This window comes from Lissotriton vulgaris, chromosome 7, assembly GCF_964263255.1.
Source record: "Lissotriton vulgaris chromosome 7, aLisVul1.2, whole genome shotgun sequence".
NCBI lineage: Eukaryota > Metazoa > Chordata > Amphibia > Caudata > Salamandridae > Lissotriton > Lissotriton vulgaris.
Genome location: NC_141695.1, coordinates 1,307,022,034 through 1,307,046,452, shown reverse-complemented (window position 1 = coordinate 1,307,046,452; position 24,419 = coordinate 1,307,022,034). Strand labels below are relative to the sequence as shown.

Here is a 24,419-nt window from a genome sequence, read left to right as displayed (position 1 = left end):
TTCAGCACTCTGGGCAGAAGTGGTATAGGCGGAAAGGCGTATAACTGACCGCAACTCCACTCGCGCCGAAAGGCGTCGCCGTGTGAGTGCCGTCTTGGAAACTCCAACGCGCAGAACTGACGACATTGCGCGTTCTCTTCTGTGGCGAATAGATCTAACCAAGGCTCTCCCCATTGCAGAAAGAGGCCTTGCGCCACGTCCGAGTTCAGACGCCATTCGTGATCCATCGAGCACCGACGGCTGAGTTCGTCCGCCCTGGCGTTCAGAGAACCTGCCAGGTGTTGAACCGTCAAAGTCACGCCCTGACGTTCCAGCCACTGCCAGAGGCGCAGAGCCTCCTGGCAAAGGGTCCACGACCCCACCCCGCCGTGTTTGTTGCAGTACCAAATGGCGGTGGTGTTGTCCGTGAACACCAGCACTACACTCCTGTTGACAAAGGGGAGGAATGCCTTCAGTGCTAGACGAATCACCCGCAGCTCCAACAGGTTGATATGGAGCCGGGACTCCGCCGGAGACCAGATGCCTCTGATCTCCGCCTCTCCCAAGTGGCCTCCCCAGCCCTGGAGGGACGCGCCCGTCACAACAACGTGCTCCGGTTGGGGAAGGGAGAGGGATCTGCCTCTGACCCAATCGCGGTCCGTAAGCCACCACTGCAGTTGTCTCGCAGTGCCCTCCGAGATCAAGACGTGGTCGGACAAGTTGCCCTGATGCTGGGCCCACTGAAACTTCAGGTCCCACTGCAGAGCCAGCATCCGCCACCGGGCGTGATGCACCAGAAGGATGCAGGAAGCCATCAGCCCCAGTAGCCGCAACGTCAACCTGACCGAAACCCGGGATAGCGGCTGAAAGATGGGAATCAAAGCCTGTATATCCCGGACCCGCCGTTCCGGAGGATAAACCCGAAACTGCGCCGAGTCCAGAACCGCTCCGATGAAAAGGAGCTTTTGAGAGGGACACAGGTGTGATTTCGGCACATTGATGGAGAACCCCAGGTCGTGCAAGAGGTCTGCCGTCATCTGAAGGTGGTGGACGACCGTCTGGGGCGAGCCCGCCTTCAACAACCAGTCGTCCAGGTAGGGGAAGACTGAAACCCCTAACCTGCGCAGATGGGCTGCGACCACCGCCAACACCTTTGTGAACACCCGTGGGGCGCTGGTAAGGCCGAAGGGGAGCACGACAAACTGAAAGTGCTCCTGGCCTACCGTGAACCGCAGGTAACGCCGGTGGGCCGGCAGGACGGGGATGTGAAAATACGCATCCTGCAAGTCTAACGCTACCATCCAGTCTTGCGGGTCTAGAGCAGCCAAGACCTGAGCTAATGTCAACATCTTGAACTTCTCCTTCCGGAGGAAGCCGTTGACGTTCCTTAGATCCAAGATAGGACGTAGGCCCCCCTTGTCCTTCTTGGGTACCAGAAAGTAGTGGGAATAGCAACCACACCCTACTTATGGCCCAGGAACGCGCTCGATGGCCCCCTTGGCCAAGAGGGCCGTAACTTCCTCCTGCAGAAGTGTCAAGTGGTCCCCCGACACACGGTGGTTCTGCGGTGGCATGGCTGGAGGAGTGGTCTCGAAGGGGAGGGAGTAGCCCCTTCGGACGAGTTGCAGCACCCACCTGTCCGATGTAATTGTGCGCCAGTGAGCGTGGTGATGGCGAACCCTGCCACCCACTGGCGTCACATGGGGCAGAAAGCACGGACTAGGAGGATTTGGAGGCAGATGCTGCGGGGGGAGGTGTGGCCTGACCCCGCCGTTGACCCCGACCGCCTCCACGGCGGTTTCCACGGCCGCCACCGCGTTGAAAAGATTGTTGCGGCGCGTGGCTGGCAGCACGTGTGGGGACGCCCCTTCCTTGGCCACGAAAGGAGCGAAACGAACCCGTTTGCTAACGCTGGGTCGAGAGACCCAAGGACTTGGCCGTGACCCTGGAGTCCTTGAAGCGTTCCAGCGCGTGGTCCACCTTGTCACCAAACAGGCGACAGCCATCGAACGGCATGTCCATCAATGTATTCTGGACATCTGCCGAGAAGTTGGCGGATCTCAGCCAGGCGTGGCGACGAATCGCCACCGTCGTGGACATCGCTCTGCCTAGCGAGTCGGTCGTATCAAGACCACACCGTATGGAATATTTTGCTGCATCTCGGCCCTCCGCCACAGCCTTGCCGAGTTTTGCCCGCACCTCCATGGGGCATTCAGGCAGCAGTTTCCGCGACCGTATCCCACACAGAGTGGGTGTAGCGGCCCAAGAGGTAAGCGGTGTTGCAAGACCGCAGTCCCAAACTTAGGGACGAGAAGACCTTCTTGCCATACTGGTCATACCTCTTGGATTCCCGATTGGGCGGGGCCGACGGGAACGCGGTCTGGGAGGTTGAGGCCTGGATCACCAGACTCTCGGGGGTGGGATGGGTGGACAGGAACTTGGGGTCGTCCGGACAAGGACGGTGGCGTCTGGCCACGTTCCGATCAACAGGCGAACCTGAAGCGGGCCTGGACCACGTGCCCAACAGAACGTCTGACAAGGCTTCGTTAAACGGCAGCAGTGGCTCCTGTGGGCATGACTGCGGTTTGAAGACCTCAGTGAGGATGTTAGGCCTCACGGCCGCGACGGGGAGCTCAAGGTGTAAGGCCTTGGCAGCCCTCATCAGCACCACAGAATATGCAGCCCCAGCCTCCGGCGCCACGGAAGGAGGAGAGACAAAACCAGGGTTAGGAGAGTCGTCCAGACCACTGGCATCCCCCAAATCACCTGTCCAGTCCACGTCATACTGGCACTCGCATGACAGAGGGTCCTCAGACCCCTCCCAACCTTCCCCGCATCTCCATATTCGGAGTCAACAATGTAGACCGGCTCCTCGGGGTTCATAGGCCCCATCGGCGTCGAACCCGGCGTCGAGCGACGCCTGTCCGACTCCGCATCCGGATTCGGGGAGGGAATGGGGACGGCGCCGCCCGGAGCCGGCACCGGAGCCCCGGCGCCGGCCGAAGCCGGCACAGGAGAACCGGCGCCGCGCGGGGACGGCGTCGGGGGCGACCCCGAAGGAATCGGCGCCGGAACGGTCGGCAGACCAGCCGGCGTCGACCCCGAAGGCCCTTGCGGCGCCGGGGTCGGAGCCGTCGACGGCACCGGGGCCGAAGCACCCGACGGCGTCGAGCCAGGGACACCCGACCCACCAGGGCCCTCAGACGGTAGCACTGGGCCCGAAGGCGCCGTAGGCCCCGCCGGAGAACTGAGCGCCCTCATGGCCATGAGGAACGCCTCAATCTCCTCAGGCGTCGCACCTTGCCCGGGGACCGGAGGGTATGGAGCAGGCCGCGCCGGCGACTCTCGCGGAGCCGCGTGGTTGGGGTCACCCGAACCCCCGGCCGCGTCGCGCGAGCGTCGCGGGGAGTCGGAGGTACGATGACGACGCCCCGACTTCTTGTGTTTCTTACCTGAAGAGCCCGACGAATGGTGACGACTTCCGGAGCGCTCGGCGCGGCTCCGCGACCGCTCCCTCGAACGCTCCCTGGACCTCCGGCCGGACCGGGACCGCTCCCGACGCGGGGCCGACACCCGGAGCTCAAGCAGCTAGCGGGACCGCTCCCGTCTAGCCTTGTTAGTGAGAGCCCGGCAGTCGACGCAGGCGTCCACTCGTGGTCGGGGCCCAGGCACCGGAGACATAGTCGGTGATGGTCCGTGACCGACATCGTGCGGTCACAACCGTCACAATTCTTGAAACCGGGCATCCTATCAGGCACCAAAAAGAGATAGAAGTTAACAAAGTTGGTCAAAGACCGGAGTACTGCTCTTCGGATCTGCGCTTACTTGCGCGTAAAAAAGAAGAACTGACGTCAGCGCGGGAGGCGGCGTCTATATACTCCAGCGACGTCATCACGGCGCACGACGCCGACGACGGACGCAGAGCCGCAGGGGACGCCTGCAGACGACGCCTATCGACGCGCAGGGGTACTGCTACGCAAAAGTTTCCGGATCCAGTCTGACGCCTGGGGATATTCTAAGGTAAGGAATCTAACACTAACGTGTTTCTTTCAGATGTGTTTTCTCAGCTCTGTATGTAGCTGGATTATTGGGCCACTCCTCTGCAGTCCAACTTCAAAAAGATGAAAACAGTTTCCTCAAACGGTTGTTGAGTGCTCCGGCCTCAGCTTCCACTGATTTAATTCATCAAGAAACTCGCCTCAATTATATATCAGATTTGGCTGCTTTACGTCCCCTACTTTATGGCGCTCCATTTGGTCTAAGAGCGAAACTGAGTTCACACAGTCCATAATCAGAGATTGCTTAAAGCTGGATTACTGTTCCCGCATACCATGGCTAAGTATTATTACCCGTTGGTATAGTTTATTATTTGATTTTAATATTTCTAAGGAGTCTGAATATGTAATACCTTTTTCTAAGAAAGAGATAAAAGACTCGTTTCTGTTTTATAAGAGGGAGGAGCGAGTTAAACTAATTAGGACTCAAAAGACATTTGTCTTTTATAGGCAACTTGAACTTAGAAGTGGGCTCCAGGCATACTTGGTAGATGTGTCAAGATCTTCACATCGATTTGTATTAACACGCCTTAGGTTGGGAATTGCCCACTATCTCGTAGCCTTCCCCGTAATGGGGGAAAGCCCTACCGAGAAGTGCCCTTGTGATAATATTTCAAAATAGAGCTGCTGCCATTTCTTATTATTTTGTAAATTTTATGTAAAGCCTATCCTTTTAAAATATAAAATTCGAACAACAGTAGATGCTATGAAATTGTTATCTTCTTTTGATAGCCAAGATATCTGTTTTTATGTTGTACATTTTATAATGAAAAGTAGAGCTGCTAGGAAATCTATAATACTGTGAAACTTCGTTTTTATATGGCTAATTTGCACTTATGCATATGTCACTTTATAGTAGAATGGGAGCACCCTTATGTACTGTAAAGTCCACTGTTTACAATTCTGTAAAAACTATAATGAAATGCAGAGTTGCTAGATACCAGATGGTTTTGTGAAATTTTAATCTAAACTGTAATTTCGCTCTTATGCATATATCACTTTAAAGAGAATTTGCATAGTCCCCCGAGTACTGTATAAGGGAATTAGATATAGCGATAGCGATTTTGCACATCTGCACTTATGCAAATTATATTTTCTTAGCACAGTGCACTTTAATATAAAGAATTGGTATATGGTTCACTTAGGTTATTAATGAATTTTGTAAAAAAATGTTTATTTTTGAAGTATTTATTAGTTGAATTTATAACAGTGTGTTTTTATTTTAGTATTAGGTTACCATGAAGTTTGGTCCATAAAATAATTTTCTAAAAATTGGATAGGAAGAGGAGCTTAATACACTCGTGTTTATGACGATTATTTAGAAAGAGGAGTAATAATATTTTAACCTTGTATTTTCTTTTATATTGTTCAGCTTATATGGTTGTGTAATACAAACCGAATAAAGCTTTTTGAACTTGAACTTTGGGTTTGAACAATAAACATGCGGGGCAAACCTTGGTCTTACGGTTGATTGGAAAGCAGAAATATAATGGATGTTCAATGTTGAACGTGCACTTCTGATGGCAGCTTGTGCAGATTTTAAAGCTTGTGAACTTATTACAAAATGATGTTGCAGGATCCTAGGATCCTCTCCTAGAATATCACGGAAAGCTCGATCGAGCGTCATTCTCCCAGGTTCTCTAAACAACTTCAGTGTTCTCTAGATTAATTTTTGACAACTTCTTTGGGAGCTTACTCCGTGCACCTCCAAACCCAAAACAAGAAAAAAGAATCCAAGATGGTGGTAATGTGTAGGGCATTGAGGGCTTATGGTTGACACATTCGGGCTCTACCTAGGTACCCCCACAAAGAGAGAGACAGAGGGGAGAAGCTTTGTAGTCCAGCACTTCTGGCCCCAAGTACTAGATGGCAGAAATATGCGCAGAATGTGCATTAAGAAGACATTTCATGCTGTAAAAACAGCCTGTTTTGGCACCCATTTGATAACATTTGCCTCCTTTTACTAAGCTGTACAAAATTCAGCATGCCATAAGGCAGAGATCTGAAAGCCTTTTACTTCTAGTTTGGCGCAATTTGGTCAAATGAGACCTAGTTAAAAAAGGCACAGTAAAGGAATTTCCAAAGGATTGAGGTGTCAACCTTAACTACAAAATAATGTCAGCACAGCGACAAGTGTGTATGCTTATACAGTATTAGAAAATACATGCATCAAGCAGCATGATCTGTTCCTCTGCAACAGCGCCTCATCCGCCCTCCAATGTATATGAACACCTTATTAGGTAACACACTATGGTTCAGAGTGTCCCCTCTAATAACGGCACACTTATAAGGCAGGGTAATGGTTAAATGTTATTCAGGCAAGTTCTAGGGCAGAGTGTGTGACTCTAATGTAGTAAGATGACATGTTCCTCTATTTCCCTCTTACTTACATCCCCTGCGAGGGACAAGTTAACAATACTGCAGAAACGTCACCACGATCATAGCAATTTTGTTCCTACTGAAAGAATACCACCCCAAACAGAACAAAGGCACAGTGCATCAGATATCAACAAATGTAAAGCATTGTAGATATTGCATGATAACTCTTGCATTGCATAACAATATTAAATTATTCTCACCTTCAGGTTTGTGACACGGGCGAAAACCAGATTAGTTAGTGCTTCCCCAACAGCCATGCGAGCCCCTGCTGCAGGGTCCAGCAGCCCTTTGATTGGCTGCTCACCAATAGCTGTTGCAGCTCCCACCTTATCAAAGTATGATAGAGCAACCACAGCAACATCAGCCAGAGGTGTGTGTAGAGGTCCCACACACTGTTGCTGAGCGATGAGTCCTGTCACTGAGCGATCAACCTGCAAGCAGAGAAGGGTGTGAGAAAGGATAGGCAGCGAAAAAGAAAAGGTAATCAAAACTCACAAGTTATAGACAAACCAAACTAACTCTCCAAACCCATATTTCCAAAAATCAAATGAAGCTCCATTCACATGTGAACAAAAACATATGCAACGCGCTTTTCAACGAGTGCCCATAAAGTGGCTCCCAGGCTGTGGGCATTCTTTACTGAATCAGCAGGCTCCCTCACTAGTAGCAGCTTAATGCATCCTGCACAAAATAGTGGTTCTCCTTCAATGTGTTCTTGCACCTGCTCCTAAGACATGGTAACTTGCATTCTTCTGTGCCAGAGGCTCTGCCTCAGAGACCATGGAGATGTCTGGTTTGCATGAGCAATATAAGTCTAGTCTCAACCACAGCTTCACCCATGCCACGCGAACAGAGCTTCCTTCTCAGTTGTGCTGGGCATATATTAGCAACATTCTTCCTTGGTTGAGAGAGTCTGTTTTCAGTCCTGACAATAGACATAGTTTGATTATCTGTTATCAGCTTTTGCACTGGCATACAGAATGTCAGGAAAGAATGTAGCAAGCCTGGGCAGACGCAATCTGTCCTGGTTAAAGGTATGGATTGGTATTATTACAGCAGGACCTAGCGATCCTGACTGCATCACATTCTACTGTATGGGACACTTTGAAAACTTGGGAGAGCAATACAAATAGAAGTAAATTAGGAAGCACGAATACTTCAATAACAAGTTACTTACCTTCGGTAACGCTCTTTCTGACAAACACTAAATCCAACCACAAATTCCTCACCTCAGAATACTACCCAGGCACAGCGTGTCATTAGGTGAAATTGTATCCCCAGAAGGGTACACAGTGAAGGCACAGATATATGGCATTCCTGTGCGTTGATGGCACTATCTTCTCTATTACTCTTTCTACTCCCTCACGCAGAGATCAGCGCCCTCTTGAAGAAACCCACCGCAGACCCCTCAGACCTCAAGAACTTCCGCCCCATCTCGCTACTCCCCTTCCCTGCAAAAGTCATCGAGAAAACCGTCAACAAACAGCTGACACCCGTCCTGGAGACGAACGGCTCCCTCGACCCATCACAGTCCGTATTCCGAGCGAACCACAGCACCGAGACCGCCATCATCGCGGCCACAGACTACATCCGGACCCTGCTGGACAACGGAGAAACCGCCGCCCTCATCCTGCTCGACCTTTCGGCTGCGTTCGACACGGTCTGCCACCGCACCCTGACAACCCGCCTCCGCCACGCCGGGATCCAAGGAAAGGCCTTGGAATGGATCACCTCCTTCCTCTCAGACAGAACCCAAAGAGTCCGTCTCCCACCATTCCTCGCAGAAGCCACCAAGATCACCTGCGGCGTACCTCAAGGCTCCTCGCTCAGCCCCACTCTCTTCAACGTGTACATGAGCCCCCTCGCAGCCATCGCACGCAAGCACAACCTCAACATCATCTCCTACGCCGACGATACCAAACTGATCCTCTCCCTCACCAACGACCCCACCTTCGCCAGAGCCAGCTTCCAGGACGGAATGAAAGACATCGCAGACTGGATGAAGCTCCGCCGCCTGAAACTGAACTCCGACAAGACGGAAGTCCTCATCCTCGTACCATGCATCTCCGCCTGGGACGACTCCTGGTGGCCCCCTGCTCTGGGCCCCCCACCCAAGCCCACGACCACGCACGCAACCTGGGCTTCATCCTCGACTCCTCCCTCACGATGGCCAAGCAAGTTAACGTCGTTACCTCTTCCTGCTTCAACACTCTCCGCATGCTCCGTAAGATCTTCCGCTGGATCCCCACTGGAACCAGGAAAACGGTCACCCAGGCCCTCGTCACCAGCCGTCTGGACTACGGGAACGCCCTCTACGCTAGGACCACTGCCAAACTACAGAGAAGACTCCTGCCCATTCAGAACGCCTCAGCACGACTTGTCTTCGACATCCCCCGACACAGCCACATCTCCGCCCACCTGAGGGACCTGCACTGGCTCCCCGTCAGCAAAAGGATCACGTTCAGACTCCTCACCCACACACACAAGGCTCTCCACGACTTGGGCCCCGAATACCTCAACAACCGCATCACGTTCTACATGCAAAACCCGCCTGCTCCGCTCAGCCATCCTCGCCCTCATCCCACAGATCTGCAGAACCACCACCGGAGGAAGATCCTTCACCTACCTGGCGGCCAAGACATTCAACACCCTCCCCACCCACCTACGACTCACCCAGGACCATCTCTCCTTCAGGAAGCAACTCAAGACCTGGCTTTTCGAGCAGTAGGAGGCGATGCATGATTATTATATAAAGGTCCATTGATTACTTCTATTCACTCCACCAGGGAGGAGGGAGGGTTGCTTAGGATTATAATGGAAATTCTCCTACAAGAGAACTAGAGTTACAGGTAAGGAACTATTTCTTCTCTCGTAGATTTCCATTTATAGTCATAAGCACTGAATAGATAAGCCCATCCTTACCTAAAGCAGTAGAAAAGACGAGGGAAGCCTATCCTACTGGAGTGTCTGCGCTGCCATCACAGTCCAGGTAGCAATTCTTGGCAAGCGTATGGACAGATCTCCATGTGGCTGCTTTGCAAATATCTGGAATAGGGATATTCCTTAACAAAGCAGCTGCAGACCCTTTAACTCTGGTGGAGTGTTGAAGGAAGGTGGCTCTCTATATGGTGTACCACTAGGTGGTTATACAGTGGTAGAGTCCAAAGATTCCCCCAGAAGTGTACAGGGCACAATGTAAACCCAAAGTGCTCTATTTGTGGTATTGTGGGGCAAGTGGCCTTAGGCTTAACAGAGGAGTGCAAGACATTTATTATACACACAGTGACTAATAAATGACACGACTCAAAAAGGAGATCCGCACCAATTTTATTAAAATAAGCTTTGCTCAAGATTTCTTTTAAGACCAAGATCTTCGCAAAAAGGTACGTTTTTAAATAGAAATTCATTTCAGTTTCAAAAGTGGACACAGTGCAATTTTTAGTCCTTGCAATTTTAACCTATAGAGGAAACCAATAATTGCGGTTCTGCAGGTCAGTAACCAAATTACAGTTGCACAAAGACGACCTGGTGCAGAGGTCAAAGTTGGAGATCGGGCCCAATGTTACCCAATGGAGACCTGGGGTGTTTGAGGACACACTGCTTGCAAGTAGGTTAAATTGTTTCAGGGCTCAAGCTTTGGGGGTTTAAGTACGTACGAGTGGGCAGCACCAAACATACACCACCAGCGACACAGGTGCGGCCAAGTACAGGGCGCAAACAAGGTGTCGGGCACAAAATGCCCTTCAAAGAAGAAACTCTGTTTGGATAACAGTCAGCAGGAGACAAACTGGAGGATCCACGAAGGAAACCAGTGACAGCGGAGTTAAGTTGAGATGCTGTAGCTCAAAGGGACACAGACGGTCAAACTCCCCAAGGCCCAGGGGCTTTAGGTACAGGGGTGCCCTTTGATGTCTGGTTTTCTTGCCGGTCGAGGTCTTTGGATGCCTTTTGTATTCACACTTGTGTTGTCATGGAGTCCAGGAGGGGTTAGCCAACGCTGGACTTGGACTCAGTATCGCTGTATAATCTTTTCTGAATCAGTGGGCCACCTGGAAACAGGCCGGAGCTGTTGGGTACAGAGTTGTCAGGGATCGCAGATCCGGAGGGAACCATAGTCATTTGGGTTGATTTATTTGTGGACAGAGCCACTGTCCTCGCTGGCTGCAGGACACACCTCTTATTCTTCCTAGTTTTCCCTGCAGGCTTTCTCACCCAAAGTTGGGGTGTAAATCCGGGGGCTGCTATCTGCTGCTAGCAGCAGAGTTTAGGGTTCCCCTTACATGGACGGCAGGCCTTTGAATCTTCCCTCTCGAACACTGTGCCCATGTAACACCGCCAACTAGGATGTGCTTTGATTCTGGTGCCAAAGAGTGGGGGCTCTCGACCCAGGGGTCCAGAAAGATGTCTGGTGGTGTCTGGCTGCCTACACCGGGCAGAGGCCACACCAGGGTTGGAAGGTTTTCCGGGGGGCCCTCTGAGTACATGTTTCAATAAATCCCACACTGGCATCAAATTGAGTTTATTGAGAGGAGTAGTTTTGTTCCAAACACTCCTTGGTTCAGAGAAGCCATCATGGTGCTGGTGAACTTGAGTTGTCAGGTTTCCAGCCCATGTGCCCTCTATGGCTTCACTGGCACTTACAATATTAAGCAATGGACCCCAATATTGTAGGGGCATATATGCTCCTGCAGGTATACCCTCCCCTGTGGTACAGTGCTCCCTACCTTAGAGCTGTGAGGATTGCTAGAGGGTGACTTAACTAAACCTTCAGGTAGTGCTTTGTCGACTTTGTCGTTTTCACCCTCACAGGGGCATGCAAGCTGCAAGAGCATTGGCATGGTCACAGGGAGGGAAGTCACAGGGGGCCCTCTTCAGCTCCCAGGCCCCAAGTACCAGTTACTAGGGACTAGCAGGGGCGAGAGGTACCACTTGGGGATTTGTTTTTAGGGAACTAGCACAGGGGACCTGGATGGCAGGTACCCTGTGCACTACGATAGAAACCACATCATAACTAGGCAAAATGTGGGGGCTAACCATGCACAAAGAGGAACATTCCTAAGACACCTTTTTGTCAATTTCCCCTGATTCCATCTGAGGTTTACTTCGTTCGTTGGTGTGCTATCCTCACCCATACAAGATCCCTTGTCTTCTGGAGAGAGCCAAATACAGATGCTCCTCACTCTTTAAGGGGAGCCAATTTTGGCTCTTTATGCAATTTCAACAAACAAACAAAATTCGGCATAAGGTTGTACCCATGCCTTTTTATTTAATTGTTTTTTTCAGGGACTTAGAAGGGGATTGCCGCCCCAACCATTCATATCCCAGATATTGCTCAATTGAGAACAACTATTCTCGCCACTTATAGTGGTCCTACCCTCCCAGACTGGGCCTCCACTACATCAGCCGGTATGTACCTTTCAACTTATCCTCATTTAATTTCTTCAGTATCCACAATATCTTAAAACAACTCTCCTCCCACCCCCGTTTTCCTCTCTTCCCCAGAAATTTCAGTCCTGATGAGACCCTATTTATTCTTCCAAGGATCGAAACGTTGTTGACAAATGTACAAAGACAGTTTCTTTGAACTGTGATAAACTGATTAATTCCCGGTGTCTCCAACTACTGAATAGAAATACTGCTGTCTTGTTTTAAAGCAACCAATATACTGTGTATGTTCACATTGCACTTTACCTTTTTGTCTTCAAATTTGGCTTTGGTTTGTCTTTTCTCCTGGGGTATACTCACTCTTCCCGTTTCCCTTAAGAAACAGATCAGTTTTGTTTACACAAATAACCCTTGTCTAATAAACTTGGTTCGGCTCAAACGTGGTTGTTTATAAATACTGGCTGTTTTTTCATCTTCTTTTCCTAACTCGAGAGCATCATTGATGTAAATAAACAAGGTTGTTTAAAAGAGTCATTCTACAAAGAAAGTTCTGTCGAAAAAAACTTTCTAAAAAGTGAGTTGTGCGTCAACACTTGTTAAGGTCGAATTAATCCCAGTAACCAACAAGCAGTTCCCTCACCAGAGTCTGTGTCAACAATTTACCTCAATTACAGGGGCAGTCACACCATGGCTGGACAATGGCTGAACGGTGTAAGATATCAGCATAGTGGTGCAAGATATGCGTATATATTAAGCCACTAACTTCATTCCTTACACATCACTCACCTTGTTGATTACTTGCAACATAGCTTCTCCATTAACACTAACCACATTCATTACACAACATTTATGTCATTCATAACATAGCACTCCCCTCAGACCACATTAGATACCACTAACAATCATTACTGTACCTAGAACTTACACAATTTGTTACTAATCACTAACCTGATCCAATAAATGTCATTTACTTAATTAAAACAGCATTAATAAGTTAATCTAACAGACAGAAACCAATAGGGTACCTTGTTTGTGAGGTATCTTTTACTGCCAACAGCTGGTAACTTCAGCACACGATGAAGGGCGTCTTTCACTGTGAGGTCACTGGAAAGGATCAGGGGTTTTAGGATAGTGACATTTCTACTAAAGGCAAACTCCTGTAAAAGAAAACATGAAGCAGTTCATGGTACAATTTCACAGACAATCCATCATCTACGAGAATATAGACCCTTTGGGCGACAGCAATCATCAGGCTTTGTCTCTCAGCATGAAAGAAAAAGACCCAGGGGCGACAGGATATCAAGAAGAGTATCATTTATGTTGGGAAAGAGACCATACATATAGATGCACGCAATTATAAATCTACAAAGAGGATATAAAAAAGATATACTTGATTCTGCACTTGTTAAAGTGAACCAAAAAAGTAGGGAGGATCTACTTTTTAATAGGCGCCCTGCAGATTCGGACTCCACTATAAGACTAATATTGAGGTTCAGCAAACAGGAGAACCAACTAAGAGCCACTATGAGAAAACATTGGCCGCTAGTTCAGGGTAATGTCACACTGGGGCCCCTTCTGCCTAGAGTACCATCTATTACATTCAGGAAGGCTCCCTCTATGAGGAATGCCTTAGTGAAAAGTAGTCCTGACAAGGTGGATAAAAAGAGTTGGCTACAACCTAGAAACAGCTTCCACAATTGCAGTACATGCAGGGCTTGTAGATTTGGAAAAACATCTTATGAATACACCACACCCTTTAATGAGAAACCTCAGAAAATCAGGAGCAGATTCAGTTGCAAAACTGAATATGCAGTCTATATTCTCGAGTGTGAGTGCAGATTGAAATACGTGGCGAGTACTAAGCTGCAGGTCCATAAGAGGAACCTCCAACATCTGAGGGCGATCACCAATGTTGATCAAACATATCCTGTTGCCCGCCATTTTGCTGAAAGGCACAACAGCAACCCAAATTGTATCAAATACTTTGTTATTGCTGCAATTCCCAAACTAACAAGGGGTGTCAATCGAGAGCAGATGTTGAGAAAGCTGGAGACCAGAACATTTTTTAATTTTGACTACAGAGCTCCAAATGGCCTGAATCAAGAACACAAGTTTTACACCTTTCTATGAATCTTCCAGATAGATATTCATGTAAGTTAATATATATTCTGTGTATGTAAGATAAATGCGACTTAAAATCTCAGCGGCCTCTTTTCCCTTTACAGTTTTTTTTTACATACAATAGTCATACTATGTAGGCACATTTCGTTTTCTGACTCAGGCTTTTTATACAATATGTGTTGTTTATATTGTTATAGCCCTGAATGAGATTGGAGTGTTTGAATTTAACAATCCATATTTTGATTCTAATTACATGGGTTTTAACATGGTATGTTAGCGATATATGTTAATCGTGAGACTATCAATGACTTGCTTTAATAACCAGTGTTGATCAAATATTTACTCGTTTTGCAGGGTGGTAGTTAGATTTTCATATGCCTAGGACTCGGACATTTTAGGTATAAAAGGATTTATCCAGGAATGTTACCAGCTACCATAAATATGATGTAGGTATTTTTGTGGGCAATGCCATGCTATCTAGAACTAAAGGTGACCTGCCATTTTTTTTGATAGTTTAAAAGCTTTGGTTTTACAGCAAGTTATGGATGTAAAATTCATTCGGTCTCATTAGAAGCAATATAACTGAATTGTTCGTTTTTTAAACCAATGAATCATAATCAAAAGAGGCCCTGCTAAAGTGCCCCTCCCACTTTCCAACCCTTAGGGAGGTTAAAATAAAATGACCAGTAACCTCAGGAATGTCGGCTGCTTCCTAAAAGTAGGATACCATTGATGCCGAGTATAATATAAAAGGGAGGAAGAGACAACTTTTTTCCCTATACATCATGCTTCAAGCTACCCTATTTTATTTAAAGAGGCTTAAGAGAAGACAATTTCCATTTTTATAATGACTGTCAATTGACCATGTTTTTATTCTTCAAGATTTTTTAATCTTATTTATTGATACACAATGTGAATTTTGTAACCTTCTTTTAAAGATATATGTGTTATATCTAAATAAAGATAATTGATTTGATTTGACATAATTTGAAACAGATGAACGTTTTTTAAAAGTCACAACAGTAACGTTAGTTATGCTGGTTCAATTTTAAATAATGTCATTAGCTATGTGATAGTATTTATCTGAATTTTTTAAAATTGTGTGTTTTGCACAATAATGTTTCATAAGGTTTTGCACTTTTGTGATGATTTTCACAGTATGTTGTCTGTGTTCATACATCATGCGATGTCTACAAGTCTGTCACTCAAAAAGCAGCACGTATGTAATCAAGGCCTGGACTGGACTGGCCGAAACACGCCATAACAGCACCATTGTATATGGAATAATGTAACTGCGAGCATGTCTGCACCCAATCTTTGGAGGATTGAGGGGAATAAACATTATATAAATATCATGTTGTTTCAACCATGAACATTAATAGGATTAGGTGAAAATAGGCCTCTAAAACTGTGAAAAATTAGTTAAATAAAGGTTGATTGTTGAGTCTGGTGTAACTGAGATACAAGTTCATTAACATAGATGTAGATCGATCTGAGGATCTGAAGGGGAGTTTTTTTTTCTCCTAATAAATCAAAAAACTAAAAAATGTCCTAGGATTCTAAAATGAGGTGTAGTCAGACAATGCAAACTACCAAGCTGCATTGGTTGGTGTACTTTACAGGAATACGATCTGGATATAATGATCTATATTTTTGTTGTAGTACAAAAAGAAAAATAATTTAAGATCGCAAATAGCACTAAAGAATATAAATATGAAATAAGAATATTTAAAAAAAAGTGAAAACAAGTTATAGGTCAAGCTGCATGTTGAAATTAATATGTATGTATAATCAAGTGCTGCTCCTTTAACTAGTAGAGGGGGGAATTTAGGGCAGTGCCCTTAAAATGACACTCTAGATGGGACCCCTCTATGGCAAAGTTGAAGGCTCCAGTTGAAACGCATAGGCTTTTTTGTCATCCTGCACTATATTTATGCACTTGGAAGAGGGAATATAAAAACAAATTCATCTTAAAGGAAATGCACCGGGTTGTGCCGTTCTTCCTGCTTTCCCTGTTGGATCGTAAATGTATATAATCATTGAGTCAGATGCCAGCCTACAGATTGGGATATTGCAGGTACACAAAGTAGAAAGTCCAGACGACCCTTATTGGTTTACAGAACCTAAATTATTAATCATAAATGCTCTTTTGTGGTAGTGTGGCGAGCAGTTTTGGCTTATCAGAGGGTAATGTCACGCATTTGTTAAAAACAGAGTCAATAAATGAGCCACACACTGAAGGAGAAAAATAAGAGATATTATAATATAATTTATAACACCAAGAACTTAGTGATCGGGTACATTTTTACAGTCAAGCAACGTCACCCAAATGCGCTTTTACATGGTAACGTTTTCCTATGGAGATGGAAACATATACTGCATATAAATATTTGCAATCGTATTTTGGGAGTCCCCATTTTGGACTTAAGATGCTAGGGGGTTAAGGTCACAAGATCCACCAGCAGTTGGGGATTACCTGCCATGGAGTGTCCAGGTGCAGAGGTGCTGGATGGGTTGGTAGCTTTGTCGCTACACTGTTGTCACGCAAGAGGGGGGGGGGGAGAGGGTATGGGAACACACCTAGAAATAGGCTGCAGAGGGGACTTGGGGAAAAGTACAGGAACTCCCAACAAAGGGCTCAGTTCAGGAGGCTAATGGGAGCCTAGTGAGCACAGTCTGTGTTCGTGGATCCAGGCCAGGGAGCTCAGGTGCAGAGGGTTTGGGTCGACTGTTCCAGTGCATCCTAAGTGCTCACAGCTCTCGGTCGGATCTGCAGAGAGTGACGGAACAGGACACCTGGGCTACTCTCAGAGCTGGTCTCTGCAATGCTCATCTGCCTCATCGGCTGGCGGGCTTTGCAGCGTTGGAGTCTGGACTGGACTTCATATAAGCTTTGGTTTCTGCAAGGGGTCGAGTTTCCCAGGTATTGGTGCAGGGTGGCTCCTGGGGTCCCGGAATCTTCAAACTTGGTGGGGAGACAGATCTGACCTCTGGGAGGATGGCGACCTCCTCCTGGGCGGCTGCTGCATCCGGAGACCCAGCAGTCAGCAGTCTGTGAACCGGACATTGCAGTCAGTGCCTGCAGGCATGTGTCTCCTCCACTTTAAGGGTGATGCTGATGGCTTGGTGAAGTGCTGGCAGATCTCTGAGGCTTTTGAAGTATGCACAGCTGCAGAACCAGTTGAGCACATCACGTAGCTCACCTTATGGGTGTGACTAGCCTAGTAGTGCAACTCGCCTTCTTGCATAGCTAATTTCCCACCTATCCTGCTCCTAAATGCGCCCATGGCAGGGGGTGCCATCACCCAGCTATCGGGGAAGCCGGAGTTGCATATCAAAGGCGGCAGGAACTTGGAGGTGTGAACCCCTTCCTCCGGACCAGGCATTGTTTATGGCCTCAGAGAGTGGGCTCTCATCTGCAGGGGGTCGGAAACATGTCTGTGGTGGCAGGCTGGACAATACCAGTGATATATTGATATATGTAGCCTGAATACTGTGTTAAGTTAGCATGAGCTTTTTAGGAGTTTAAACGCCATTTTACTTTTCTGCTGCATTTGCACACGGCACATATCTACTGCTTTAGCTTTGAGCCTAGTAAAATGTTTTCGATTCATGCGAGAATAATATGTTGTTGCATTGATATCAGTCTTGCTTGGCGAGCTGTGTCTGTACAGTGAGTGCTGAAACCTTCAAGGATATCTCAACACAGTAGTTGTGAGCACTGATCTTCCCACGTTCCTAGACATAACATACATGCAGCTGCAGCCAAGTTCTGGCTTTAGGCGCGTTTTATATTGCTTTGCACAAGAGCAGACAAACACACTTGATGGTGCTTCGCATGCAGAGAGCTGGTTGCTGATGATGTGATCCCTTACCACTAGGATCTGGAGGAATGGGGCCGCTCTGCTAAAACCCACAAGAGACGTTCTTAGATATAATATAATATACTAGCTAGGGAGGGTGAGAATTGGGTTTTATTAAACCCTATTCATTTTAGCATAATACTATGCTTTCACCGTTTGTGTTCTATGGACTAGTGACTATGCTGATTACTTTGTTTCTTATAATATGTTTGCTTGTATTAGCTAAGATACTGCGTTTGAGAACACTGCATTAGTGAATAAACATTTCAAATATGCACGTGTCCTCTTTTACTCCTTGTTCTGGATTGAAATGATTGCATAACGAAAGAGTGTGCTTGTGTTCCACGTTACCTGAGGTGTACTAAGTTCATGTTCTGGTTTGTCTAGGATTTGGAGTTTGTAATAACCAATGAGACACTGTAGCTAGTCTGGTAGGGGATTTTTGGGTACTAAGGTGAGTTTTGGTACACCCTAATTCACTGAGGTTCCAAGCCTCTATGCACAGTTCTGTCTGAGCACGGAATCCCTGCGACACCAGTCAACCAGCACACTAAGAAGCTGGTAGGTTTTCAGGTTGGCCCCTCTAAGGTGTCCTCTGGGTGCATCTCTTAATAAATCAATAGTATAATTGTATTGAGACGAGTTGTTTTAAACCAAACCCCATAGGTCTTAGTTAAGCCATCACATAGTTGAGGAACCCGTAGTGACCAGTGGCCATTACATATACTTAAGACAACTTCCCTGTTCACTTGTACCATCTAGTAATTGAACTAGATGGCACAAGGGCATATCTGCTCATGCAGAAATGTCCTCACATGTAATATAACGCACCCTGTCTTAGAGCTATAAGGCCTGCTGTAGAGTTGATATATATATATTGCATGCAGTGTCTATCAGCATGGCACAAAAGGAGTGTGCCAAGTCGTGTTTTCACGCTTGCATAATTTCATGCAGTGGGCAATGACAGCCTGCATTAATCTGGAGATGGGTCCCTTAGGGTGGCATAAAACATGCTGCAGCCCCTCAGTGTCCCTCTTTAGTACCCATACCCTAGGCACCAGGCATACCATTTACAAGGGACTTACAGGGGTGCTAAAGGTCTTTCCAGTTGGGAAACAATTGAACAGTTACTTTGTTTTAGGCAAAGAGCACTGGCACAGGGGACCTGATTAGCAGGAACTTAGTGCACTTCAGTCAAAACAGCATCAAATACCAGGCAAAAAGTGGGGGTGACCATGCAAAAAGGGGCACTTTCTACAGATGTGGACCAGTAACAAAAGGGGGCAGATGCTTGTAGGTTATACCCAAATTACCTAGAATTGCTGCAGGGTCAGTTGCAGTCAAAATTTGGCAAAGAATGAGAGTAAAGCGTTGTATTTTGTTGAGGATTGACAATGTCTGCAGCGAGGTTTGTGAAGAGATTAAGGTGTCTTTGATCAAAAGTTATGGCAGAATTGGCAAGGGAGTTTCTGCAGTTTTGCATGGACAAAAATATTATGCTTCACGCGCAGCATATCCCAGGGTAATGCAATTTTGTCACTGATTGTATTTCAAGGAAATTGAGGGCTTCAAGCAGGAGGTTGAAGTCGAAATGATGTACTTTCGAAATATATCTGTTTGCCAACAAGCTGAATGCTAGAGTTCCTATGTTCCTAACCAGATCCAGGGGCGAAGGCAGTAGATACTTTCCTTCAAAGGTGCAACAGGAGCCAACTTTACTCTTTTTCAACATTAGCAATTGTAGGAAACTGTTTCTCTATACGTGCTAAAATGAGGTACACTATGTAGAGAGTACAATTAACCCTTACTGGTGTACAGGGGCTTGCTTTAACAATCCTAAGGTGCTCTATTCGTGGTAGTGTGGTTGAGCGGCCTTAGGCTTATCAGAGGGGAGTGTTAGGCATTTACTGCACAGTCAATACATGAGACACACAGTCAATAAATGAGACAAACTCAATACGGAAATCAAACACCAATTTGCAAAAATAACAGATTTTTCAATAATTTTAGACACCAATATCTTCGGGATCAGGTAAGTAGTTTTCGTTTTAGCGATTTTCAGAAACAGAAATTACAGTTGTCAGGTTTGAGGCATGGGCCTCAAATGTGGTAATGTTATCCTATGGGTGAAACATAAGACTGTATAGGGTTACTTGCAAATAACCTACAGGACTGTTCCTCTGGACGTTAGGCAAGTATGGGTCATGGTCCAAAAAAGCACCAATATTACAGGTTTACCTGCCCAGGGGTGTACAGGTGCAGAGGTGCTTTTCACTGTAGTAGCCTCAAATGCTACACGTTCAGGTCAGTCGAGAAGAGAACCTGCAAAGAAAGGCTGCAAGGGGGTGACTGAAGGGACCTGTCCGGCAGAACCCAAAGAGGGCTCGGCTCTGGAGGGTCTCAGGACCACAGAGACACTGTCAGTTTTAATGGACTCTGTAGGAATTTGGCTCTGTACAAGGTATACCACTACATGGTTATACCGAACACAGAGTCCAGAGATTCCCCAAGAGGTGGACAGGGCTCAATGAAAACAAACTCAAAGTGCTCTATTAGTGTTAGTGTGGGTGAGCAGTCTTAGGCAGTAAACAGAGGAGAGCAAGACATTTGTTGTACACACAGTGACAAATAAATGACAACTCAAAAAGGAGATCCACACCAATTTTTATAAAAAAATAAGTTTTGGTCAAGTTTAATTTAAGACCAAGATCTTCTCAAAAGGGTATGTACGTTTTTCAGGAAAAATACTTTAGTCTTTTAAAAGGTGACAGCTCAATTTTCAACCAGTTCAATGTTAATCTAGGGATGAAAACAATGCGGTAAGTACCCAACTTACAGTTCCAATCTTCAGGGGTTAAGGTCACCAGAGGGCAAGATACAGGTAAGCACAAAGTCTGCACCACCAGCGGCAAAAGGGTGACTGGTGAAGAGGTCAAATTCGAAGATAGGCCCAAAGCGTTTCAATGAAGTCTGGGGGAGTTTGGAGAAACGCTGCTTGCAGGTAGGTTAATCGGTTGAAGGGAAACAAGCTTTGGGGGTTATAGCAAGCACAGGGAGGGCCACAAAAGCAGCACCAAACATACATTACTAGCGGCACAGGAGCAGATGGGTGCAGAGTGCAAATAGAGTGTAGGGCGCCCAATGCTTTTTAATAGAGAAACTCGGGTGGACAAAAAGGCTGCAGGCGTCGACCTGGAGGTTGCTCGGAGGACACAAGTGACGGCAGAGGTAAGTGGAGATTCCAAAGGCACAGGGGCTTTGGGTGCAGGGGTGTCCTTTGATGTTTTTTTTCTTACTAGAGACAGCTACTGTAGGGGGAAGCCACTGTATTCAGTCTGCAGGTATCGGCGTGGAGTCCAGGAGGGGTCAGCCAACGCTGGACTTGAGGTCAGGATTCCTGGGGAACCTAATTTGGATCGGTGGGCCACCGGACATGGGCCGGAGGCGTCTTCAGCGAAGTGGGCAGGACTCGCAGTTCTGGAGGGCACCAGAGTCCTTTGTGTAGATTTCTTGGGGACAGAGCCGCTGGCCTCTGGAGTGGTTACCTTTATTAAAGGTCAGGCAATCCTCCTAGGGTCTCGAGGTCTCTGGCTGTAGGACAGGCGTTGTCTTATTTGCATGGTCTTTGAAGCTGGAGACAGGCCAGTAGGGCTGGGACCAATTCAGTAGGAGTCTTCAGGCTTCGCTGCATGGCGTCTTCTTCGTCCTTTTTCTTAGGTTGGCAGGAACTAGTTTGAGGGTCTGGGGGAGCAACCTAAATACTACATTTAGGGTCATTCTAAGGGAGTGTCAGGTAAGACCAATGGATACCTTACCTGAGGCATAGTTCTGGCCCTGATGGAAGGGGTCTCCCCATTTTCAAGATGGCGGGGATTGAAAGATGTGATTCACCTTGCCTCCCCCAAATTAAGAGTGGAGTTGGCGTAGGTGGGCACACCTCCTAATCTTCCTACGTTTTTCCACACAAAGTGGGGGTGTAAACCGGGTGCTGCTGTCTGCTGCTAGCAGCAGAAGCTAGGGGTTGCATTACAAAGGCAGTGGCCTTTGACACTTCCGTCTTGAGCAATTGTGCCCAACCTGAGTTAGGAGGTGTGACACCTCCGCCCAGGTCTGTAGTCCCAGAGAGGCAGAGGCTCTTGACCCAGGGGTCCAGAAAGATGTCTGGTGGTGGCAGGCTGCTTAAAGCCAGTCTGTGACCACACAAGAGTTGGTAGGTTTCCAGTATATGTTGTAATAAACCCCACACTGGCATCAGTGTGTATTTATTGAGAGGTGTAGTTTGTTACCAAACACTCCTGGGTTCAGAAAAGCCATCATGGCGCTGGGGAACTAGAGTTGTCGAGTTTCCAACCAATGTACTCTCTATGGCTTCCCTGCCACTTACAATTTATAAGAATGGACTTTAATATTGTAGGGGCATATCTGCTCTTATAGAAATGCCCACAACAGTGGTGTAGTGCACCCTGCCTTAGGGCTGCAAGGCCTGCTAGAGGGGTGACTTAACTATACCATAGGCAGTTCTAGTTGGCATTGCGCACACAGGCAGTATGCCATGTCGACTTTGTTGCTTTGTCTGCATCAGGCCATGCATGCGGCAGTGGCAGTCTACCTGGCCTAGGTGAGGGGTCCCGAGAGGACTCTCTTCAGTCCCAATTCCCTAGGTAACCAGGTACCACTTACTAGGGCCCGAAAGGCCAACTGTGGAATAGGGTTAGAAAAGAGTACTGGCCTGGCGTACCCGCTTGGCAGGGAACCTGTGCACTACGATCAAAACCACATCAATTTCCATGTAAAAAAGTGGGGGGCTAACTATGTCAAAATAGGGACTTTCTAACAGACTCGGGCTGGGGGACTCAGGTGCATAGGTGTTTTGAACAGAGGGTCAGGGAGTTTGAGGCTCTCAGTTCTCAGTGCACCTGCAGAAAAGGAGAAAGAAACCCAGAAAGACGACTTCTGGCGTGGAGCTGGCCTCTGAGTCCCTAGACGTGCAGGTAGGTTTTGGCGGTGGTGTAAGGACTGAACACAAACCAGCCTTGGTGCCTGCAACAGGCTCTGGTACCCCGGTGCAGGAAGCCTCTGGGGTGGATCAGCATCATGAAGACTGGCTGGATCGACGGGGCTGAACTCCTAGACACTCAGTGGCCTGCTCTTGGGCTGCTGCTACATCAGTGGACCCAGCGGTCAGCAGATCGAAGAACCGAGCTGTGCGGTTGGTGCCTGCGGGCAAATGGCACCTCCACTTGAAGGAAGATGCTGGCTGGTTTGTGAAGAGCTGGCAGCCCTCCGAGGCTTTGGGAGGATGCACAGCTGCAGGACGAGCCGGGTCTTTGCAATTGTCGGGACAGGAGCTGGTAGGCAGGGTTTGGTGCCTAGTCCACAGTTCTAGAGTTCTTCATCTCTTCCTTGTCCTCCTTTTTCTTTAGTACGTTGAATCAGACTGGTGTCAGGCGGCCTCTTAAATACTACATTTGGGGGCGCTAAGAGGAGTGAAGGGTAGTGCCAATGAGCTATTTACCCATGGAGTGACTACACTCCCTATATGACCTCTTCCTGTGGGTAGGGGGCATAAACCTGTCCAGGAGTTCCTAATTCCACCAAAAACAAGATGGTGGAATCCTTCTATCATGGAGCACATCAGGTAGCCCACCTCAGGGGTGTGAATAGCCTGGTGGTGCACCACGTCTAATTGCACAGCTAATTTGTGTGTTTTGCTGTTCACCCTATGTGGGAAGGGTATGCCCAGACGTGGGTCCCTTGCTCACTACACCACTGGAGTCAAGCTATCCTGGCTAAAGACGGCTGATAGCCAGAAACCGGTTCTAGGATGCTTGATTCCGATCCAGGGAAGACATGGCTTGGCAGCTCGTCTTGACTGTTCCCATGAGGCGCAGGGTCAAGACTGATTTACATATGGGCATATCTAAACTGGGGTGGCTTGTTGAGCAAAATAACGATGGATTAAACCCAGATCTGTGACTGGGGGGTGAATGTTTTGCCATTGTGCAACATTCCGTCCATCATCTTGTGTGTATAGCTAATTTCCCGCCTGTCCTGGTGTGAAATGGGCCCCAGGGCAGGGGGTGGCATCTCCCAGGTCAGGGGGAAGCTGGGGCTGTATGACAAAGGAGGCAGGGGCTTTGAGGCCCCTGGCTTAGATATGCGAAATCTCTAGACATCCTGCTTGATGAAGTGTGAACACCTTCTTCCGGAGCAGGCATTGTTTCAGGTCTAAGGGAGTGTGGGCTCTCACCTGCATGGGTCCAAGACTAGTCTGTGGTGGTAGACTGGTAGATACCAGTCAGCAAGCACACTAGATAGTGGGTGCACGTCATAATAAATATTGTACTGGCAACAGTGCAGATTTATTAAGAAAGGTGTTTGATATCAAACAACATAGGTTTCAGTAAAGTAACCCTGTAGCTGGGGAACTCGTAAAGACCAGTGCCAAGTACATATACGTAAGATGGCCTCCCTGTTCACTTGTACCATTTAGTAATGGAACTAGACAACACAGGGGCATATCTGCTCATGCAGATATGCCCTCACATGTAATGTAGTGCATCCTGCCTAAGGGATACAAGGCCTGCTGTAGGGGTAACTTACATTTATTACATACAATGACTAGCATGGCACACAG

At 47.5% G+C, this 24,419-nt stretch overlaps 1 protein-coding gene across 1 annotated transcript in view; it reads right to left on the bottom strand.

The window, feature by feature from the left end:
* Positions 1–24,419, bottom strand: part of PFAS (phosphoribosylformylglycinamidine synthase) — a 371,702-nt gene that overhangs the window by 120,298 nt on the left and 226,985 nt on the right. The window contains exons 17-18 of the mRNA XM_086931905.1: positions 12,824–12,955; positions 6,614–6,844 (exon numbers count right to left, since the gene is read on the bottom strand). Of these exons, the coding sequence (XP_086788031.1) occupies positions 6,614–6,844; positions 12,824–12,955 (363 nt within the window). The remainder of the gene's footprint in view (positions 1–6,613; positions 6,845–12,823; positions 12,956–24,419) is intronic.